Genomic DNA, 22,146 nt, shown 5'->3' on the forward strand with positions numbered 1-22,146 from the left:
AAAAAAACAAATACTATGGAAGTCAATGGTTACAGGTTTTCAGCATTCTTCAAACTATCAGAAACCTGTAACTATTGACTTCAACTGTAGAAAAAAACAAACACTATGGAAGTCAATGGTTACAGGTTTTCAGCATTCTTCAAAATATCAGAAACCTGTAACCATTAACTTTCATTATAGGAAAAACCAATACTATGGAAGTCAATGGTTACAGGTTTTCAGCATTCTTCAAAACATCTTCTTTTGTGTTCAACAGAAGAAAGAAACTCGAAAAAAGGTTTGTGAAAAGTGAATGAGGAGTAAATGATGACAGCTTTCAGTTTTGGGTGAACTGACCCTGTAATGGACTTTACTAACACAAACATTTTGGTGTTAAAAAGTCTACATATGCAGCAAGTATCTGGCGATCTGAGAGCAGCAAAAGTGTCTGATTTGAATGTGAATCTGCATATGAATGAAGGACAGAGGCGTTCGTCATGTTTATGAGCGGTGGCTGTCAGATTACACACACACTAGTGCGCAGCGCTTGGAGACGGCAGCGCTTTACACTCTCATAAAGAACAACCAGTTACACTTACAGACTGACCTGAGAACTGCAGGAGAAACACTAACAAAGAGGCTTCAGAGAGTCAGCAGAGGTAGAGTAAGAGTTACACACACACACACACAGGCGCACGCACACAAACAAACACACATACACACACAAATACATATACGCACATAAATACGCACATAAATACATATACATAGAGTACACACACACACACACACACGCACCCACGCACACACACGCACACACATACACAGCCAAGCCACCCGCATGCACGCACACACACACAAAAACACAGACAAACAAACACACAAACACAACAGATACACACACAGCTACACAAACACTAACACAGAAACACAGACACAAACACATACATTCAAATACATGCGCACACAAACACAAAAATGCACACACAAACATACACACACAAACACATTTGCTCACACAAACAAACACATTAAATGCACAGACAAACAAATACACACACACACACACACACAAATGTACACCCAGACACTAACACACAAACACATGTGCATACACACAAAAAACACACAGAAACACCTACACACACACAAACACACATGTGCACATACACACACATATAACTGCACACACAAACACAAATGCATGTGCATACACACACACCAACACAAAATGCACACGCACATAAATGCACACACACAAACACACGTGCACACACACACACACACACACACACACACACACACACAAATACATATGATCGCGCTCTCTCTCTCTCTCTCTCTCTCTCTCTCTCTCTCTCTCTCTCTCTCTCATACACACACACACACACACACACACACACACACCCATGTGCACATGCACACAAACACAATTGCACACACACAAACAAATATGCACAAATGCACACACAAAAGCACATGCACACACACGTACACACACACACACACACCCATGTGCACAAGCACACTAACACACAGACACACACACATACAAATACAAACACATGCATACACACAAAAAACACAAACAGACATGCACACAAACACACACACTTGTGCACACTGCACACCAACACCAAATTGAACACGCACATAAATGCACACACACAAACACACGTGCACACACACACACAAATACATGTGCGCACTCTCTCTCTCTCTCTCTCTCTCTCTCACACACACACACACACACACACACACACACACACACACACACCCATGTGCACATGCACACAAACACAATTGCACACACACAAACAAATATACACACAAAAGCACATGCACACACACACACACATACATACATACATACACACCAACAAAAAAACTGAACTGAATGGTGCTAAAATTAAAACTAAATGTAAAAATGCAAAACTACAACAACTTTGTGACACACACTCATAAAACACACACACACACACACACACACACACACACACACACACACACACACACACACACACACACACACACACACTTCATAGAGTGCAGTGATATCAGAGCCTTTGATGTGTCTTTAATAAGACTTTGATCCTCTGCTGTACTCTACTCTACTCCAGAGTTTCACTACACCATCATCATCACAGCGCTCTGGTTTACGGTTATTCGCTGTATATTTTAAGGAAATATACTGTTAACCAGGTTACGGATTTGTACTGTAGCATTTTTACAGTTTTTTACCGTTGAAATCGCAACCATTTATTACAGTGATACCAGTAAAAATGGCCAGGATATCAACGGTAAAAAACTGTAAAATTGCTACGGTACAAATCCGTAACCTGGTTAACGGTTTGTTTCCTTAATATATACGGCGAATAACCGTAAACTGACTTTCCCCGAATTTCCTGCATGGCACGTCACTTTCTATGCATTTTGTTGACATTAATATGGATCTTTTTAGTTGTTTCCCCATCAGTTATGTTCATTAGAGATTTATGTTACATCTAATGTTGCTAAACAATGTTTATTTCATGACTTTAATTTTAAACTTGTTACCATACTGGTGTTTAGCAGCTGTGTGAATGACACTGAGCACCTTCTATACACTGATACCCTTTTCTGATTGTGGGAAAAGTTGTTTGTGATGAGCATTGGTTCATCTGTGTAACAAAAGATGTGTAGGTGTTGGTAATTCAAAATACAGATATATTACATCTATAAATAAATTAAATACGGTAGTTTACCGTAAAAATGAGAAATTACTTTCACAGTTTGTACCGTATTTTTAACCCTGTGTACCGTTTTTTTTTACCGTAAATTTTACAGATTTATTTTTTACAGTGTTATAAGCTTCACCAGTAGTGTTTTTCAAGTGAAGATTTACTGTACATATAAAAGACAAAAACACAAGGATAAACACTGAGGTAAAGTTGGTTTTCAGAAAGTATTCTTCGCATATCCTGAATAGTGAACTCATATTAGCACTAGCAGCCAATGACTATCACAGTACAACACTGTTCACAGTTGATTAAATTGTGCTAATGTTGTTTTCAAGTCGTACTCGCATGCAGTTTCAGACTAAAAATCAACAGTAGCATGGTAAACTATATATGGAGCGTGTCACAAGTTGTCACAGAACAAATTTACAACCAACTTCAACAAAACTTCTTTAGAAAACCTTGAGTTTTTTTGGGGTAAACTTAATTGTTTTATGTTTTATGTTTGTAAAAAATAAGCTAACTTAATAGATTTGTGACATGATGGAAGCATTTTTTACAGTGTATAAAGATTTAATAAAGTGCATTTTCAGTTTTAAACGAGCTATCACTTGCATTGCTATGTAAAAGTAAATGCTAAATACTATAACATTCAGCAACTAATAAACTTTTTCATGTACATTTAAAAATGCAAAAACACAAGGATCAACATTCGAGTGAAGTTGGTTTTCAGAAAAGAATTCTTCGTAAATTTTGAATAGCAAAATAATATAAGCAGCTGAGTTCACAGTCAATGAATAGTGCTAATGTTGTTTTCAGGTCATACTTGCATGCGATTTCAGACCCAATATTAACAGATATGTGGTGAACAAAGTTGTCCCTGAACTAATTTTAAACAAATTTTACACAAATACTGCTTTATTGCTTTAAATTCACTTAAATTTGTAAAAATGAAGCTAACTTGTTAGATTTGTGTTGGGACAACATGATGGAAGCACTTTTACAGTGTGTAAAGGTTTGAATCGAGCACATTTCATTTGCAGTGAACTATCCTTTCAACAAAGCATTGTGATGTAAAAGTAAATGTAAAAACTATAACATTTAGCAACTAATAAACTTCACTGGTAGTGCGTTTAATATAGGGAGTTGTGAATATAAGTGTGAAAATAAACATTAAAATAATATTAGCAGCCGATGACTATCACAGTACAACACTGTTTACAGTCAGTTAAATAGTGCTCATGTGGCTTTAAAGTCATACTTGCATGCGATTTCAGACCAAATATTCAGAACTGCATGGTAAACAATAGACTGCACGTCGCAAGTTGTCACTGAAAAAAATGTGTGACTATATAATCAATAAAAAAATACAAAAAACCTGCAGTTTTTTGGGGGACAACTGAATAGTTTTTTTGTTCAATCCACCTAAATGTGTAAAAACAGGTCAATTAATTCATGTTGGACAAGATGGAGGATTGCTTTTACAGTGTATAAAGATTTGATTTTCAGTGTTGTGTGAACTATCTCTTAAACAGAATTGCTATGTAAAAGTAAATGAAAAAACTAACAAACACCATCTAATAAACTTCACTAGTGGTATTTGTCATGTGGGGAGTTGCTGTAAATATAAAAGATTCTCTGCAAATAGTAAATATTAAAATCATATTATTAGCCAATGACTAACACAGTACAACACTGTTTACAGTCAGTTAAATAGTGCTTGTGTTGTTTTCAAGTCATACTTGTATGTGATTTCAGATCAAATATTCAAAGTACCATGGAAAACAATTTAGGGACCATGACACAAGTTGTCACTAAACGAACGTGGGAATATAAAACCAACTTTACCTCAGTAATATAGAGCATCTAATAAACTTCACTAGTCATATTTTTCATGCGGGGAGTTACGCTAAATATTAAAGAGTAAAACAGAATTGAGGTAAAGCCGGTTTTATATTCACACATTCTGACTTTCCCCGTGATATAATTTCAGAAAACTATTGTTTACACATACTAAACACTGAACTCATATTAGCAGCCGATGACTATCACAGTACAACACTGCTCACAGTCAATTAAATTGTGCTAATATTGCTTTAAAGTCATACTTGCATATGATTTCAGACCTAATATTCAGAACTGCATGGTAAACAATAGACTGCACGTCACAAGTTGTCACAGAAAAAAATCTGTGATTATAAAATCAATACAAAAATACAAAAAACCTGCAGTTTTTTGGGGGACAACTGAAGAGTTTTTTTGTTCAATCCACCTAAATGTGTAAAAACAAGGTCAATTAATTCATGTTGGACAACATGGAGGATTGTTTTTACAGTGTATAAAGATTTGATTTTCAGTTTTGCATGCGATTTCAGACCTAATATTAACAGTAGTGTGGTAAACTATATAGGGAGCGTGTCACAAGTTGTCACTGAACAAATTTAAAACCAACTTTACAAAAAAAACCTTGAGTTTTGGGGGGACAACTTAATTAAAAATTAAGCTAACTTATTAGATTTGTGTTGGGACAAGCATTTTTACAGTTTTAGGGTTTGAATCGAGCACATTTCATTCGCAGATTTGAGTGAACTATCCTTTCAACAAAGCATTGTGATGTAAAAGTAAATGTAAATACTCAACACAATCTCACGGCCATTCGTAACTTTTTGATTTGGTGGCTAATTCGTATGACTTAGTACGATCTAATGTGTACAATTTAGTACGGTTTGCTCATCCCCCAATGACGGCTGGGTTTAGGGGTGGAGTTAGATGCCACGCCTCCTTTTTAAAAATCGAACAATTTCGTACGACTGAACTCGTACGAATTCATACGAATCAGCCACTAAACTGGCAAAACGTAAAATACTTACGTTTTCTCGTGAGATCAGGCTGAAATACTATAACATTTAGTATTTTGGTTTTAGGTCAAATCGCCCAGCCCTAATCACAAGCTGTCACTGAACGAATGTGCAAATATAAAACCAACAATACAAATAACAATTAAACCTGAGTTGTTGTTTTTTAGGAAAAACTTAATTGTTTTCTGTTTTTTATTTACAACATATTTATTTTATTGTTGTTTTATGTTCAATTCACTTCAATTTGTAAAAACTAGTTAACTTAATTTGTTTTGGGACAACATGGAGGATTTTTATTTACAGATTTGAAGCAAGTAAATTTGATTTTCAGTTTTGAGTGAACTGTCGCTTTAAGAATGCATTGTGATGTAAATGTAAATTCCCCAATTTTTCCATCCTTTTCACTCTTTTATACTTACTTTAACTCCCTGAATACTAGAGAATCCCTGAATACTAGAATACAATCATACACTGAGGTAAAGTTTTATATCTGCACATTCAGACTTTCTCCTTAATAATTTAATTTCTGAAAAGTACAGCAAATTCTAAATAGTGAGATAATATTAGCAGCCACTGACCATCAAAGCACTGTTCACAGTCAATTAAATAGCGCTACTGTTGTTTTGAAGTCATACTTACATGCGATTTTAGACGGAATATTCAAAGTATCAAGGTAAACAATAAGGATCGTGTCACTGAACGAATGTGCAAATACAAAACCAACTTTTCCTCCATGCATGAATAGCTTTCATGCAGGGGGAGTTAAGGTGAATATAAAAGAGCAACACACGGGAGTTTAAGTGAATATACAAGCGGTAAAGTAACAGGTGTTTACTCACACTTGTACTAAGTTGACGAATCCTCTGGGTGAAGTGCGGTTGAAGTTCTCCATTTCTTGCGTGAAGCCGTTGTTCCCCCGCGGCGGCTGCATCACCTCACTGCGGGCGTACTGGTACGTGGCGCCGGCGTTAATCTCGCTGCGGGAGCCGCTGCGGCGACCCATCATGTTGAGCCCGCGCTGCGAGCCGTACAGACTCATCACTGCTGCACAGCACCGGGAAAATGGCGGAGTTTAGGAGTAAAACCAGACAGCAGATCCAGTCGTGGAGATCCGCAGAGCGAAACTGAACTTCAGACGGAAGAGCCGCAGTTGTGGAGCCGCCCGGAGACACACCCACCGCCGCTGCGGACACACCCGCTCCCGGGGCGCTCTGCTGGGGGGAAGCGCACAGTTCCAAACAGCAAACTTCTGGAGGATCATCATCATGCACAGAGAGCAAAGTGCATTTGCATGTTGATTTAGGTGAATTGCAGCGATAATCTGATTCGATAAAACATGTTTGACTTTTTTCCCCTTTTTAATAATTTTGGGAGTTTTTTGAAGGGGGGGGGTGCATTTTTTTTTTTTTTGCGTAACCTGCATACAATATTTCATACTAAGTGCATTTTATGCAACTATCTAAATATTTAACATTTAGTTTTTCATGCATTAAACTTTAAACTTTTTTACTTCTTTTTATTTATGCATTTTTTTCTTAATGCTTTTATTTTTTTATTCATAATTATAAATACTACAGCAAGCAATTACCAGCGGATCTCATCCACTGTTGCGGGAATGCCCGAAATTATTTAATTATTTGACTAAAACCTTTAAAACTAGACAAAGATCTGGATACATCCACTTCTGGCCATCTTTCGAGGGGGGTCTGGCTGCAGACTTGGTGCAGTGCAATCTGGGCTGCATCCAATGCTTTTTAATGCGCTCACCTAACCCCACCCCTAACCTTACCCGTCACAGTGACGTCACTCGCTCCATTGAGTGCATTGAGTCTGACATTGCATCGCTGAGTGATGCAGTCTCAGCTTGCATCATAAAGGCTTCATCCAGATACTATTGCATTTTGGGGGGGTTGGCAGTAGATGCTAACCTTTCAATAATGGTCCGAAAGGCTTTACTTTACTAGTAGCAAGACGTCTCATCCTGCATGTTAAAGTGGAAACACGTCTCTCCACCCTTTTGATGCATGGATAAAAGAAGTGTTTAATTGCATTACATTGGAAAAAATTAGACTTTCACTGACAAGTTGTGGCGTCCCTTTTTAGATGAGCCTATCTGCTGGTTAACCCTTGATTCTTAAGCTGAGCAATAATATATTGAGCACATATTTATTATTAATTTTCTTTTTAAAAATCTATTTATCTTCATCATTTATTTATTGATCATTATAATTAATTTACTTAATTATGTTTATTTAGTTTTTTAATGGGAAGTTAGAGGCTGTTGAGGGAGGGAAGTGTTTTTTGTGGTAGTGTAACAACAACATGGATAATTATAAAATGAATGTTGTAATTGATAATCCATGTAATAAAAAAAGCGGTAAAAAGCTCCAGCACTTCATTTATTTCCTTTTACATAATTCTGCAAAACTATTCTGAACAGCGAACTTCGAGATAATGATCATGCATGATGAGTTCTGATGGATCAAGCAAGTGGTTTATTTTCAGACATCCGTTTGCATGAACATTTGGGTGAATTGATTTCTTGGTTATTTTATGCATGTCATTTTTATAGAAACTTTTACTCAATTTGTAATGCAAAAGCACTTTTAATTTCATCTATTTGCAAAGATTCAACTTTTTTTTTTTTGGAAGGATTGTTTGGTTGTATATTATGTTAATTGTCTGGACTGGCACTGTTCCATGTGATCTTCTATGTGAAGCTGCTTTGACACAATTAAAAGCGCTATAGAAATAAAGGTGAACTGAATTGAAAGATCATTTAGTTGAATAACAGAGAAAATCAGTCAAACATGGAGAGAAATGTTGAACTTTTTGGGAGTTTTATAGTTCTAAGATGGTTGCACATGTAATCCCGCTGGTCCTACACCACCCAACCTGATCCGAGCTGGTATCGAACCGGCGACCTTCTGCATGGAAGTCGATTGCTCTACCCAAGGAGGCTAAAGACCATGTCCTCTAGCGTCTGTCGCTAGAGCACCTTTAGAGGTCAGAGGAGTGAGGTTTACCTGCACAGCATTTACTAGCTGGCTTCTATTACACTCACCACCCCTAAACCTCACTCCCATCCGGGTCACGGCACCAATGTAACACCACCAGTCTTACACCACCCAACCCGCCCCGAGCTTGTATCGAACCGGCGACCTTCCGCATGGAAGTCGATTGCTCCACCCAAGGAGGCTAAAGACCATGTCCTCTAGCGTCTGTCGCTAGAGCACCTTTAGAGGTCAGAGGAGTGAGGTTTACCTGCACAGCATTTACTAGCTGGCTTCTATTACACTCACCCCCCTAAACCTCACTCCCATCCGGGTCACGGCACCAATGTAACACCACCAGTCTTACACCACCCAACCCGCCCCAAGCTGGGATCCAACCAGCGATCTTCCGCATGGGAGTCAGTTGCTCTAACAAGGAGGCTAAAAACTATGACCTCTAACGACTGTCACTAGAGCCCCTTTAGAGGTCAGAGAAGGGAGGTTTACCTGCACAGCACACACTAGCTGGAATTAGAATTAATTAAAATTAGCTATCAGTCAATTTTGAGTTAGCTACTCTCATTTCATCTGATAAAGTCGACTGTTGGGTTTTAGTGCAGCGAAAATCCTTCTCTGAGTGCAAGTAATGCTGATCTGAGATGTGTTTGCCATCTCTGATGTTTCTGGGTCTACAGGTAATACCAGTTTCTCCTAAAAGCCCTGAAGAAGTTTCTGTCCCTGAGCTGAAATTAAAGCTGCGGTGGGCAGAAATGTCAGAAATGAAACCGGTCAATACCAGACATCACTGATGCGTGCGGATTAAACACATTAAACTATCAGTGTGTGTGGAGATGTGACAGACGTCTGAACTGATCCGATGTTTGTGTTTATGGGTGGAGGTGCTGTGGGTTTTGCCTTTCTGTGGAAACCGCAGTAAAAACACCAAACATCTGTGTGCTGCGTTATGGTCTGTCCTCAGGCACATTCTAACACGAGCCGGTTTCCACCATGCACAGAGGAAAAAAACACTTTCCCGCATCATTTTGACTTTAACTTTTCACTAATTACAAGTGTGAATAGTTTACACCTTACAATTCTGACGCATGAAATGCAGAAATACGTAGCATGGCTGAAGCAGGCATAAGGATATATTACACAACTGTTAGTTAGCCCGGGACTACTCTGTAAAAATATTCGTAAACAGTGTGTGGTTCATGTTTTTTAACTTATTTACGCTTTTGAATTGCATTATGGGATCTTGATTTTTCCTTTTTCAAAAGCTTTGGATGTTAAATAGTTTAAAAAGTGACTCTTGTTGACATGTTTAATAGTTTGCAGTGCAATGTTGTCTTTGAGTGAGTTTTTTATGCTACAAAACCTTTTAGCAAACATTTAACAATTAATAATAATGATAATAATAATAATAATATTATAATAATAAAATATTAATGATAACAATAACAATAATAATAAAAAATAATAAAAATAATAACAATAAATAATAATAATAATAAGGTTAAAGAAATAATAATTATATATTAATAATCATAATAATAACAACAATAATAAAATTATAATAATAAAATAACAATAATATTAATAATATTAGTAGTAATAATATTAGTAATAATAATAATAATAGCAATATTAGTAATAATAATAACAATAATATTAATAATAACAACAACAACAATAATTATATTAGATATAATAATAACAATAATAATAGTAATAATCATAATAATAACAAAAATAATGATATTAATAATAATAACAATAATATTAATATTAATGATGATGATAATAATAATAATAATAATAATAGCAACAACAACAACAATAATAATAATATTAATAATAACAACAACAATAATTATATTAGAAATAATAATAATAATAATAATAACAATGATAATAATATTACTACTACTTCTAATAATAATAATAATAATAAGGTTTAAATAATAATAATAATAATAATAATAATAGAAATAATAATACTATTGAAATAATAATAAAAACAATAACAATAATAATAATAACAATAATTATTTTATTAGAAATAATAATAATAATATAAAAATTATAATAATGATTATAATAATAAATGTTTTTTATGATGCGCTTTTCTTAAACTCAAAGCACTACTAGATTTACAATAACAAATAAAAATACTTGCATAACATATCAGTAAGAAGCCAGAAGTCATTCATTCATTTTCTTTTCGACATAGTCCCTTTATTAATCAAGGGTCGCCACAGCAGAATGAACCGCCAACTTATCCATCATGTTTTACACAGCGGATGTTCTTCCAGCTGCAACCCATCACTGGGGAACAGCCATACACATTTATTCACTCACATACACTACGGCCAATTTAGTTAATCAATTCCCCTATAACACATGTGTTTGGACTTGTTGGGGAACGGGAGCACCCGGAGGAAACCCAAGCCAAAACGGGGAGAACATGCAAACTCCACACAGAAACATCAACTGGTCCAGCCGGGACTCAAACCAGTGACCTTCTTGCTGTGAGGCCACAGTTCCACCTAAAACTACTTTCTCAGCCTCTAAAAGTGCGTCACAGTCCAGAATGAGCAGAATGCGTGGTGTGTTCAGTAATAACATCAGAGCGCTGGAGTTTCTGCAGGTGTGTCAGCTCAGACATGCAGTCGCAGTATTTCACAGCAGGACGTGAGAATATGAGCGCATACGGTCACACACACTCTCTGTCAGATTCACTGGGTTAATCAATGCTCCCGGCGCATTTCTCCAAGCATTTACTGCAAGTCACGGCCTGACGCTCATTCCACACGCGCACCGATCTCACCAAACCCCAGCCTGACACCAAACGTATAATCAGGAACACTTTCTCAGAGCGTTTTACTATTGCAGGACAGCTGTTACTCCACGCACAAAGATCAAGTCTCCAGTGGCTTGCAGGATTCACAAAAATTCACATAAAAAAATAAGTAGAAATAGTTCTTAAAGGGACAGTTTAAAATAATCAGCTAAAAACACCACACCTTACACATTATGCACACATGATCCCACATTAGAGGCTACTTTTAGACTTAAAACATGTTTGAAATCAGAATTCACAATGTTTATTTTGCTTGCTCACTTTGTCATTCTCATTCTGCAATTCTGAGTGTGCCTAAACACAGGTGAGTGGGTTTGACAAACCACCTGTAGAAAACACACTCTTTCATCTCTCTGAAGCTTTAACAGACCCTTGCTCCCGTTTTGTATATTTGCAACAGACTCTTTCATACAGTCACTCCGTATCTCAAAAAATACACACTCACCGGCCACTTTATTAGGTACACCTGTCCAACTGCTTGTTAATGCAAATTTTAGCCAATCACATGGCAGCAGCTCAATGCATTTAGGCATGTAGACATGGTCAAGACGATCTGCTGCAGTGTAAAGTGAGCATCAGAATGGGGAAGAAAGGGGATTTAAGCGACTTTGAATGTGCCATGGTTGTTGGTGCCAGACGGGCTGCTCTGAGTATTTCGGAAACTGCTGATCTACTGGGATTTTCATGTACAACCATCTCTAGGGTTTACAGAGAATGCTCCGACAAAGAGGAAATATCCAGTGAGCGGCAGTTCTGTGGGCGCAAATGCCTTGTTGATGCCAGAGGTCAGAGGAGAATGGCCAGACTGGTTCCAGCAGATAGAAAGGCAACAGTAACTCAAATAAGCACTCGCTACAACCGAGCTCTGCAGAAGAGCATCTCTGAACACACAACACGTCCAACCTTGAGACGGATGGGCTACAGCAGCAGAAGAGCACACCGTGTGCCGCTCCTGTCAGCTAAGAACAGGAAACTGAGGCTACAATTCACACAGACTCACCAAAACTGGACAATAGAAGATTGGAGAAACGTTGCTGCTCTGATGAGTCTCCATTTCTGCTGACACATTCGGATGGTCGGCTCACAATTTGGCCTCAACATCATGAAAGCATGGATCCATCCTGCCTTGAGTCAGCGGTTCAGGCTGGTGGTGGTGGTGTAATGGTGTGGGGGAGATTTTCTTTGGGTTCATTAGTTCCAATTGAGCATGGTGTCAACGCCACAGCCTACCTGAGTATTGCTGCTGACCATGTCCATCCCTTTATGAGCACAGTGTCTCCATCTTCTGATGGCTACTTCCAGCAGGATAACGCAGCATGTCATAAAGCTCAATCATCTCAGACTGGTTTCTTGAACATGACAATGAGATCACTGCACTCAAATGGCCTCCACAGTCACCAGATCTCAATCCAATAGAGCAGCTTTGGGATGTGGTGGAACGGTAGATTGGCATCATGGATGAGCAGCCGGCAAATCTGCAGCAACTGTTTGATGCTATCATGTCAATATGGAGCAAAATCTCTGAGGAATATTTCCAGTATCTTCTTGAATCTCTGCAATGAAGGATTAAAGCAGTTCTGAAGGCAAAAGGGGGTCCAACCCGGTACTAGTAAGGTGTACCTAATAAAGTGGCCAGTGAGTGTGCATAAATAGATAAATAAAATTGCATTAATGAAGTGTGCTTCACACAGTTAAGTGTGCTTGACAAACCACTCTTCTCTCTCTCTCAATTAAAACACTACCCCCGTTTCATTGTCCAACACACACACACACTCATCAACTCACTCTTCTTTACTCTAATAATTTTCCCAGAAACGAGGCTGTCAATCACACACGCTCGCACATGCAAACAAGTTCAGTCTTTTTTTTTTTTTCGTGTCGCCTCTAGCGAGGGTGGAGATGATCTGAACGCAGCCTGACAGAAACACTTTTCCTTTCAGAAGCACAAGATATGCTGCACACAGCAAAAGGCATGAAAGCATGTCCAGACCACTGCGAGACCAAAGTAAACCATTATATATTACATTTTATAAAACGGTGGCTCAGTGGTTAGCACTGTGGCCTCACAGCAAGAAGGTTGCTGGTTCGAGCCCCGGCTGGATCAGTTGGCATTTCTGTGTGGAGTTTGCATGTTCTCCCCGTGTTGGTGTGGGTTTACCCCACAGTAAACACATGCGCTATAGGGGAATTGATGAACTATGTTGGCCGTTGTGTATGAGCGTGTGCAAATGAGAGTGTGTATGGGTGTTTCCCAGTACTGGGTTGCAGCTGGAAGGGCATCCGCTGTGTAAAAAATATGCTGGAATAGTTGGCGGTTCATTCCACTGTGGCAACTGCTGATGAATAAAGGGACTAAGCCGAAGGAAAACGAATAAATGAATGAAACTAAATGTAGTAATGTTCAACTTATTTTGATTGTTTAAATTCAGCCCACATAAATTGTTCGCAACCATCATCCTTTAAAAACAGTAAATCCAGTTAATCATTTTTTGAGTGTATCTTGAATGACGAAAATGCAGCCTATTTTAAGATTTGCATATTATTTTGCATACATTTTATTTTAATGTACAAATCACTGTATTAACAAACCCATAACTAACACTTTTAGCTCAATAAACTACCAATTAGGTGCATATAAACAGTTCACATCGAGAGAAGTCAGCTGAGGTGGCTCGGGCATCAGGCAGTCCAAACACATGTGGTACAGGGGAATTGGGTGAGCTAAATTGGCTGTAGAGTATGAGTGTGATTGAGTGTGTATAGGTGTTTCTCAGTACTGGGTTGCAGCTGGAGGGGCATCCACTGAGTAAAACATATGCTGGATAAGTTGGATGTTCATTCCGCTGTGGCAACTCCACATTAATAAAGGGACTAAGCTGACAAGAAAATGGATGAATGATTAATCACCGCTAAATGTATTGCTGCTGTGCACCTGATGTTGAGCAAAGATAGTCATTCCGAGCAGCACCTGGTTTGCATGATTGTTTCAGAGCTACTGTAGGCCTTAATAATAAAAATAGATGAATAATAATAATAATAATAATAATAGGTTAATAATAATAATAATAATAATAATAATAATAATAATAGGTTAATGATAATAATAATAATAATAGGTTAATAATAATAATAATAATAATAATAATAGGTTAATAATAATAGGTTAATGATGATAATAATAATAATAATAATAATAATAATAATAATAATAATAGGTTAATAATAATAGGTTAATAAGAATAATCATAATAATATTAATAATAATAATAATAGGCTAATGATAATAATAATAATAATAATAATAATAATAATAATAGGTTAATGATGATAATAATAATAATAATAATAATAATAATAATAATAATAATAGGTTAATGATAATAATATTAGGTTAATAATAATAATAGGTTAATGATGATAATAATAATAATAGGTTAATAATAATAATAATAATAGTTTAATAATAATAATAATAATAATAATAATAATAATAATAATAATAATAATAATAGGTTAATAATAATAATAGGTTAATGATGATAATAATAATAATAATAATAATAGGTTAATATTAATAATAATAATAATAGGTTAATAATAATAATAGGTTAATGATGATGATGATAATAATAATAATAATAATAATAATAATAATTATAGGTTAATGATGATGATAATAATAATAATAATAATAATAGGTTAATAATAATAATAATAATAATAGTTTAATAATAATAATAGGTTAATGATGATAATAATAATAATAATAGGTTAATAATAATAATAATAATAATAATAATAGGTTAATAATAATAATAGGTTAATGATGATGATGATAATAATAATAATAATAATAGGTTAATGATTATAATAATAATAATAATAATAATAATAATAATAATAATAATAATAGGTTAATAATAATAAGTGAATAAAAATAATAGGTTAATGATGATAATAATAATAATAATAATAATAATAGGTTAATAATAATAATAATAATAATAATAGTTTAATAATAATAATAGTTTAATAATAATAACAGGTTAATGCTACTACTACTACTAATAATAATAATAGGTTGTTAATAATAATAATAATAATAATAATAATAATAATTATTATTATTATTATTATTATTATTATAGGTTAATAATAATAATACTAATACTATTACTACTACTACTAATAATAATAGGTTGTTAATAATAATAATAATAATAATAATTATTATTATTATTATTATTATTATTATTATAGGTTAATAATGATAATACTAATACTATTACTACTACTACTAATAATAATAAAAGGTTAATAATAATAATAATAATAATAGGTTAATATTAATAATAATAATAATAGTAATATAATAATAATAGGTTAATAATAATAATAATAATAATAATAGGTTAATATTAATTATTATTATAATAAAAATGATAATAATAATAATAATGATAGGTTAATATTAATAATAATAAATCTGGTAAAAGGGGTAAACTACACTCTCAGAAAAAAAGGTACAAAATTGTACCTTTTAGGGTACAAATGGCCCGTCACTGGGGTGGTACCCTTAAGGGTACAAATTTGTACCTCTATTTAAAGGTACAAAATTGTACCTTCTACATTTGTACCCTTTAAGGGACAATTTTGTACCCCCACCGAAGGTACAAAAATGTACCTTTTTATATTATATAGCATTTTCAGGGTACTGACCCAGGCATTTTGATCCTTTGGTGACTGCATGCACAAATAAATAAAATATTTTGGTTCGCAGATGTCCATTTTTATTTATTAATGTAGAAATATTTCATTACAACTCACAACTGAATGTGTCAAGAAATAAAATTACACAGTAAATATAAAGCAGACATGTAAAACAGTAAAAAGAACAATTTAGAAAACAAATAAAAATTGTTCACTCACTGTACAGTATATAATCTACCCTTAATACAAAGACCACAAGAATACTGTTTAAGATTTATAAACACATTACACAGGCTACATCAAGTACTTCACTTTATAAAGTCCAAAGTATTTGTCTTTAGTCAGAATACTCAGTCATAATAAATAATTTGTCATCAACATTTTCTCTGTATTTCAGAATGAAGGCAAAGTTTCTCTATAAATTGCTTCAACAGTGCAGAAAACCAAATACATCAGTAGCCTCTTCCTCAACATCAGTAGATTACTCCTCATCATCCTCAAGTGGAGTTGTAATTTGTTGTAACACAATATGTGTTTATGCTTTTGATAAACATGACATGTAAAGCACTCATATCTGGAAAATGTTCTTTGATAGTCATTAGGACCACAAGTTATTTAAAATCTGCTTTATGCATGAATGAGAGCAGTGTCTGTGCTGGATTAACTTGATTGTGATTATCCCAAGAGCATGTAGAGAAACAAAAAACAAGGTTGATCACTCTGGTAACTGGAGTAGATCGAGGCTTGTCACCGTCCACCGTTCATTCAAAACATTCCACTGCAGAAACATCAAGGTGATCTAATAAGATGGATATGTCAAAAATGTATATTCGTCCACATCATTAGCCCGGCCAATCGCAATCCCATCAACTCTGAAGACTGCCGTGACTCGTCTTGTTAACACAGTTGTCCAGTCGGTGGTGTCCTCCTGTACTTGAACTGTTGGATGTGGTGAAGATGGTTCACTGTAAATGACAAAGCAATAATTACATTAATATCAGTCACTCTATCACTGATGAAGAGAAAATCAACATGCATAGAAAGTAAAATAATTAATATTCACCGATTTAAAAAAAAAGTATTACAGATTAAAAGACTAATATAAATTTCATTCATTCATTCAATTTCTTTTTGGCTTAGTCCCTTTATTAATCTGGGGTTGCCACAGTGGAATGAACCACCAACTTATCCAGCATATGTTTTATGCAGCAGATGCCCTTCTATCTGCAACCCAGTATTATGAAACATCCAGACACACTTATTCACACACACATTTATACACTACAGACAAATAAGCTTACCAAATTCAGCTATATCGCATGTCTTTGGACTTGTGGGGAAACCGGAGCACTTGGAGGAAACCTTCACGAACACTGGAAGAATATGCAAACTCCTCACACAAATGCCAACTGACCCAGCCGAGGCTCGAACCAGCGACCTTCTTGCTGTAAGGTGACAGCACAACCCACTGCGTCATCCTAATATAAAGAATATCAAGCATTATAAAATGCATTTATCACAGCATATACTGAACAGAAAACAACATACGCACCCGAGCACAACGAAATGTTGAAGTGCCTCGCTTAACAAGGCTGGCAACATGAGTAGTGCTGCTGTAAAATCAATTCCTGGAACATAAGATGTGGCATACAAACAAATATGAAGGAATCCATACAAAGCTAGAATTTAATAATATTAATCAAGTGGAGAAAGTTTAGAAAGAGTACCTTAGAGTCAGGACCATAGCATTCTTCAGTTGATCTCTCATCTTTCGATGAAAACCTAGAAAATAATTTTAAACACGTGGGTGTACATTTATTGTTGTTTGTAAGTAAAAACCTACAAATTTAAAATAGTATGTAAGCCATTAAAACCATGGTATAGATAATGAGACATACTTACATCTTGTAACTGAGCCATGCTTTCATATGACATGCCTTCATTGCTCTGATGCTGTTAGCCTGCATTATGTTGTTTAATCTTGTCCTGAAATACAATTGGAAACTTCATAAACTTCAGGAAAGCAATAAGATAAAGCAATAACTATTTATTTATAGTATTTTATTTTTATATAAGTATAACGTTAAACGATAGTAAAGCACCAACAATTCTGGACATGAGAGTTTGTGGACACTCCTCAACATTAATACAACTTAGACACTGAAACGATGATATGTACAAGCATACACACGCCACGTTTGTAACTAGCCACGTTTACATAATCAGTCGCTTTGCCGGTGACAAAATTGTGATTTTTCTTCACAAAATGGCGGTGTATATAACCGTCTAAAATTACATTTCCGCGGTCAACCGAGGCTAGAAAATGGCCTCAAAATATAAAACATTATCGATAATTACAAATTCCAGTATTAATAACAAAAGGTTTTATATCAAGGTATATGAAGACTTCAGTCGCGCCCGCTCCGGGCCACACCGCACATTACTCACGGCCCGATTCCGGTGCACGGATACGGCAGCGTCGGCTCGCTTCTGCCGCCGCATCTGGCCCGAGTACGTTAACGATACAGCAGACGGACTCGGGCAGGCGAGAAACTAGCCGCAACTGGCCCAAGTGTATTTTGCTATCTGGGTTGCGATTATATTCCGCCGTGGCAACACTTATTAATAAAGCAGTAACGTAACGTAACATATAAGGCGCGAATACGTAACGTAGGCGATAAAGGGAACTTTTACACCGAGAAAACTAACAGCATATAGTACTTACCTTCTATAACGTTATGTCCCTCGGTGACTTCGATATCACATTGTAGTAACTTCTTTAATAAGCTGCAGACATCTTAGCAAACTCCATCCTGCAGGCCAACGTACACCAGCCAGCCCGGAGCACAAAGCGGGGGAAAGCCGAGACCCGAGAGTCAGACAAAATCAACAGAACAGGGCTTCACATGTAAAAATGAGACTGAAAATAAATCTTTAATACATTCTTACCTGAAAAGTGTGGACTCCAAAATAGACTTTTCTTTGAAAAGCGTGCGAAGTTCTGTGTAAACAGCCAGCATACTCTACCGACCGCCTCAGTAACAAACACTATTATAACGTCTCAACAAGCCAAATTCTTAAAGAGACAGCACCATCACCACCTGTATGAAGATGCTGTCCCTCTGCATGGTTCTTACTCTACATCCCATATATACTATAGGGTCTTAAACAGTAAGCAAAGACCAGTATTTATGTTTTTAATGATTAAAATTAAATTTAATTATAAATTAAATTATTAACATTTTTGAGAAAAAATGTAATTTAAATACATGAAAAAATTTATTATTAAAATATTTAATTCAATCAATTTATTTATTTATTATATTTTTAAATTATGTATTTTAGTATTAATGTTTAGTATTAATACATTTAAATTAGTGTTATGTAGTGTCTTGATCTTATCATGAGCTGAGGGTACAATTTTGTTCCTATAGGGAAACAAAATATATAATTGTACCTTTAAAGGTGCCAAATTGGTCCTTTACGGTACAATTTTGTATCCAAATGTGCTATAAAAGGTACAAAAATGTACCTTTCAAACCTAAATCTGGACATTTGTACCTTTATAGCCCGTTTGGGTACAAAATTGTACCCTAAGGACCAATATGGGACCTTTAAAGGTACAATTTTATATTTTGTTCCCTCTAGGAACAAAATTGTACCCTCATTGTACCTTTTTTTTCTGAGAGTGTAGGTGCCCTTTAAAAAACGAAAATTGAGCCAAAAATCTTGTTTATTTGTGAGCAAAAAAAAAAAACGAAAAAGCTTTAGCTTTCTTTTTTTTTTTTTTTGCTTGAAAACAGATATGGGAATGGACGGAAGATCACCTGATTTACATATTATAAGTAAACTTGGCAACTATGAATATTAAAATGAGAACACATCAACAAACCAGAAACGAGTTTGATTAGAAGAATTTCAGGATTAAAATGACAAAGTACAGAAAAATGTGCATGGATTAAATTGTTTTTGTGTTTGGTTTGAGATTCAGGAGGTTAAACAAACTCACAGCTGAAATCCTCTGAAGTTGTATGACTAACAAATCAGAGAAGAGAGCTGATAATAAATGAGGCTTGTTGCAAATCCTGTGCATTGTGCCGAGTAATCCGAAGATCAACAGGATTAAAATGATTGATTCAAACGTCTTGTTGTGTCCTTTATGTGAATTTTATTTGACCTACAGAGCTTTAAACAAAGCCTTAAACACTTAAACACAACGCCTCACAAAGAAGAAAACAACCATGGATACATTTAATACCTAAAAGCTTGTTTGTGTCTAATTTCTGTTCGTCTCAAAGACGCAGGATTCACCATTTCCTCTGTCATGTGACAATTATTATTAATTGCAAATAAAAACTATATATAAGAATGCAGGGTGGTGCAGTGGGTAGCACAATCGCCTCACAGCAAGAAGGTCACTGGTTCGAGCTCCGGCTGCGTCAGTTGGCGTTTCTGTGTGGAGTTTGCATGTTCTCCCTGTGTTCGCGTGGGTTTCCTCCGGGTGCTCCGGTTTCCCCCACAGTCCAAAGACATACGGTACAGGTGAATTGGGTAGGCTAAATTGCCCGTAGTGTATGAGTGTGAATGAGTGTGTATGGGTGTTTCCCAGAGATGGGTTGCAGCTGGAAGGGCATCCGCTGCATAAAACATTTATGTAACATAAGTTGTCGGTTCATTTAGCTGTTGCCTACCCGGATTAATTAAGGGATTAAGCCGAAAAAAAATAAATAAATAAATGAATGAATGATATATAAAGTATATGGGTTGCAGACAAAATTATTCACTAAATTAATTATTTAATTCATATATTATTTAATAATTTTATTGATTATTAAAGTATTTAATTATTAATATATATTAATAATTATTAATATAATAATATACACAATTAAATCATTAATATTATTTTTCAAATAATTTATTTAATTATTTTTTAAGTGATGTTTAACAGATTTACACAGTATTTTCTTATTATATTTTCCTTACTTCTTTGAGTTTGGCAAGAATAAATAAACATTTTTTAACTATTATGCTTATGCCCCTTTAGGGATTTTTATATAGTAAACAGTATTTACTATATATATTTTTCAAATAAATGCAGCTTTGTTGAGTCTAAAAGCATGAAAAATCATACTGATTGACATTTGTGAGCATTAATGTACATGCACTCCGCTCTAATTTATGTGGAGTTGTTATAATATGCAAATTAGCACAACCTAAAATGCTTGTTCAAACGTTCTATACAAAATTATTCACCCTCCTGCAATTATTATACCTTTAATGATTAATTAAATTAATTTAATTCTAACCTAAATTATTTAAATGTTTATTAAAATGCTTGATTATTAACATTTTAAATTCATTATGTAATTCAAACATTATTTAATTTTTTGTTAACATACTACATTATTAATCTTTGATTAAACAATTAAATCATTAATATTTTTTAAAAAAATTATTTGAGTATTTCTCAAATATTTAATAATTTTTAAGGGATGTTTAACAGAGTTACACAGTATTTTCTATTATATTTTTCTTATTTCTTTAAGTTTGGCCAAATTAAATCAATATTTTAAAAATGCGGTGCACAATATTATTATGCTCTTGAAGATTTTTTAATACTAAACAGTATTTACTATATATTTTCAAATTTTACTTTATTATTTTTCATTTTTAAATGCTGAATTTACATTCGTGAGCAGTAGTGTACATGTCAGCGTTCTGCCACTCTGTGTTGTTTATTTTGCATTTTATTTTATTTTTATTATTTAATAAAATCCTATCTACCCTGCACTTGGGTCCTCGCTCCTTTTTCCCTTTACCGGAACGTGACAGTACATGCACTTTGCTCTAATTTATGCGAGTTTGATGTATTATGCAAATGAGCACAATCTGAACTAGTAAAAAATTGTTCACACTCCAGCAATTATTATACTTTAAATTCATTATGTAATTCAAACATTATTTAATTGTTTGTTAACATACTACATTATTAATCTTTGATTAAACAATTACATCATTAATAT

The 22,146-nt window shown here is 34.8% G+C and overlaps 2 protein-coding genes and 1 long non-coding RNA gene across 4 annotated transcripts in view; 1 reads left to right on the forward strand and 2 right to left on the reverse strand.

The window, feature by feature from the left end:
• Positions 1–6,680, reverse strand: part of dspb (desmoplakin b) — an 82,802-nt gene extending 76,122 nt beyond the window's left edge. For both annotated transcript variants that reach the window (XM_073932187.1, XM_073932186.1), the window contains exon 1: positions 6,394–6,680. In XM_073932187.1, the coding sequence (XP_073788288.1) occupies positions 6,394–6,593 (200 nt within the window). In that variant the 5' untranslated portion in view covers positions 6,594–6,680. The remainder of the gene's footprint in view (positions 1–6,393) is intronic.
• The window catches only part of pycr3 (pyrroline-5-carboxylate reductase 3), a 547,472-nt gene that overhangs the window by 399,738 nt on the left and 125,588 nt on the right, over positions 1–22,146 (forward strand). The gene's annotated exons all lie outside the window — the stretch shown is intronic.
• On the reverse strand, positions 16,178–19,170 carry LOC137488708 (uncharacterized). The gene is made up of 7 exons (XR_011007884.2): positions 19,070–19,170; positions 18,846–18,933; positions 18,023–18,106; positions 17,848–17,902; positions 17,673–17,748; positions 17,422–17,598; positions 16,178–17,085 (listed from the first exon to the last, which is right to left on the reverse strand). It is a non-coding gene; the product is annotated as an uncharacterized lncRNA (long non-coding RNA).

This window comes from Danio rerio, chromosome 20 (genome assembly GCF_049306965.1).
Source record: "Danio rerio strain Tuebingen ecotype United States chromosome 20, GRCz12tu, whole genome shotgun sequence".
NCBI classification, from domain to species: Eukaryota; Metazoa; Chordata; class Actinopteri; order Cypriniformes; family Danionidae; genus Danio; species Danio rerio.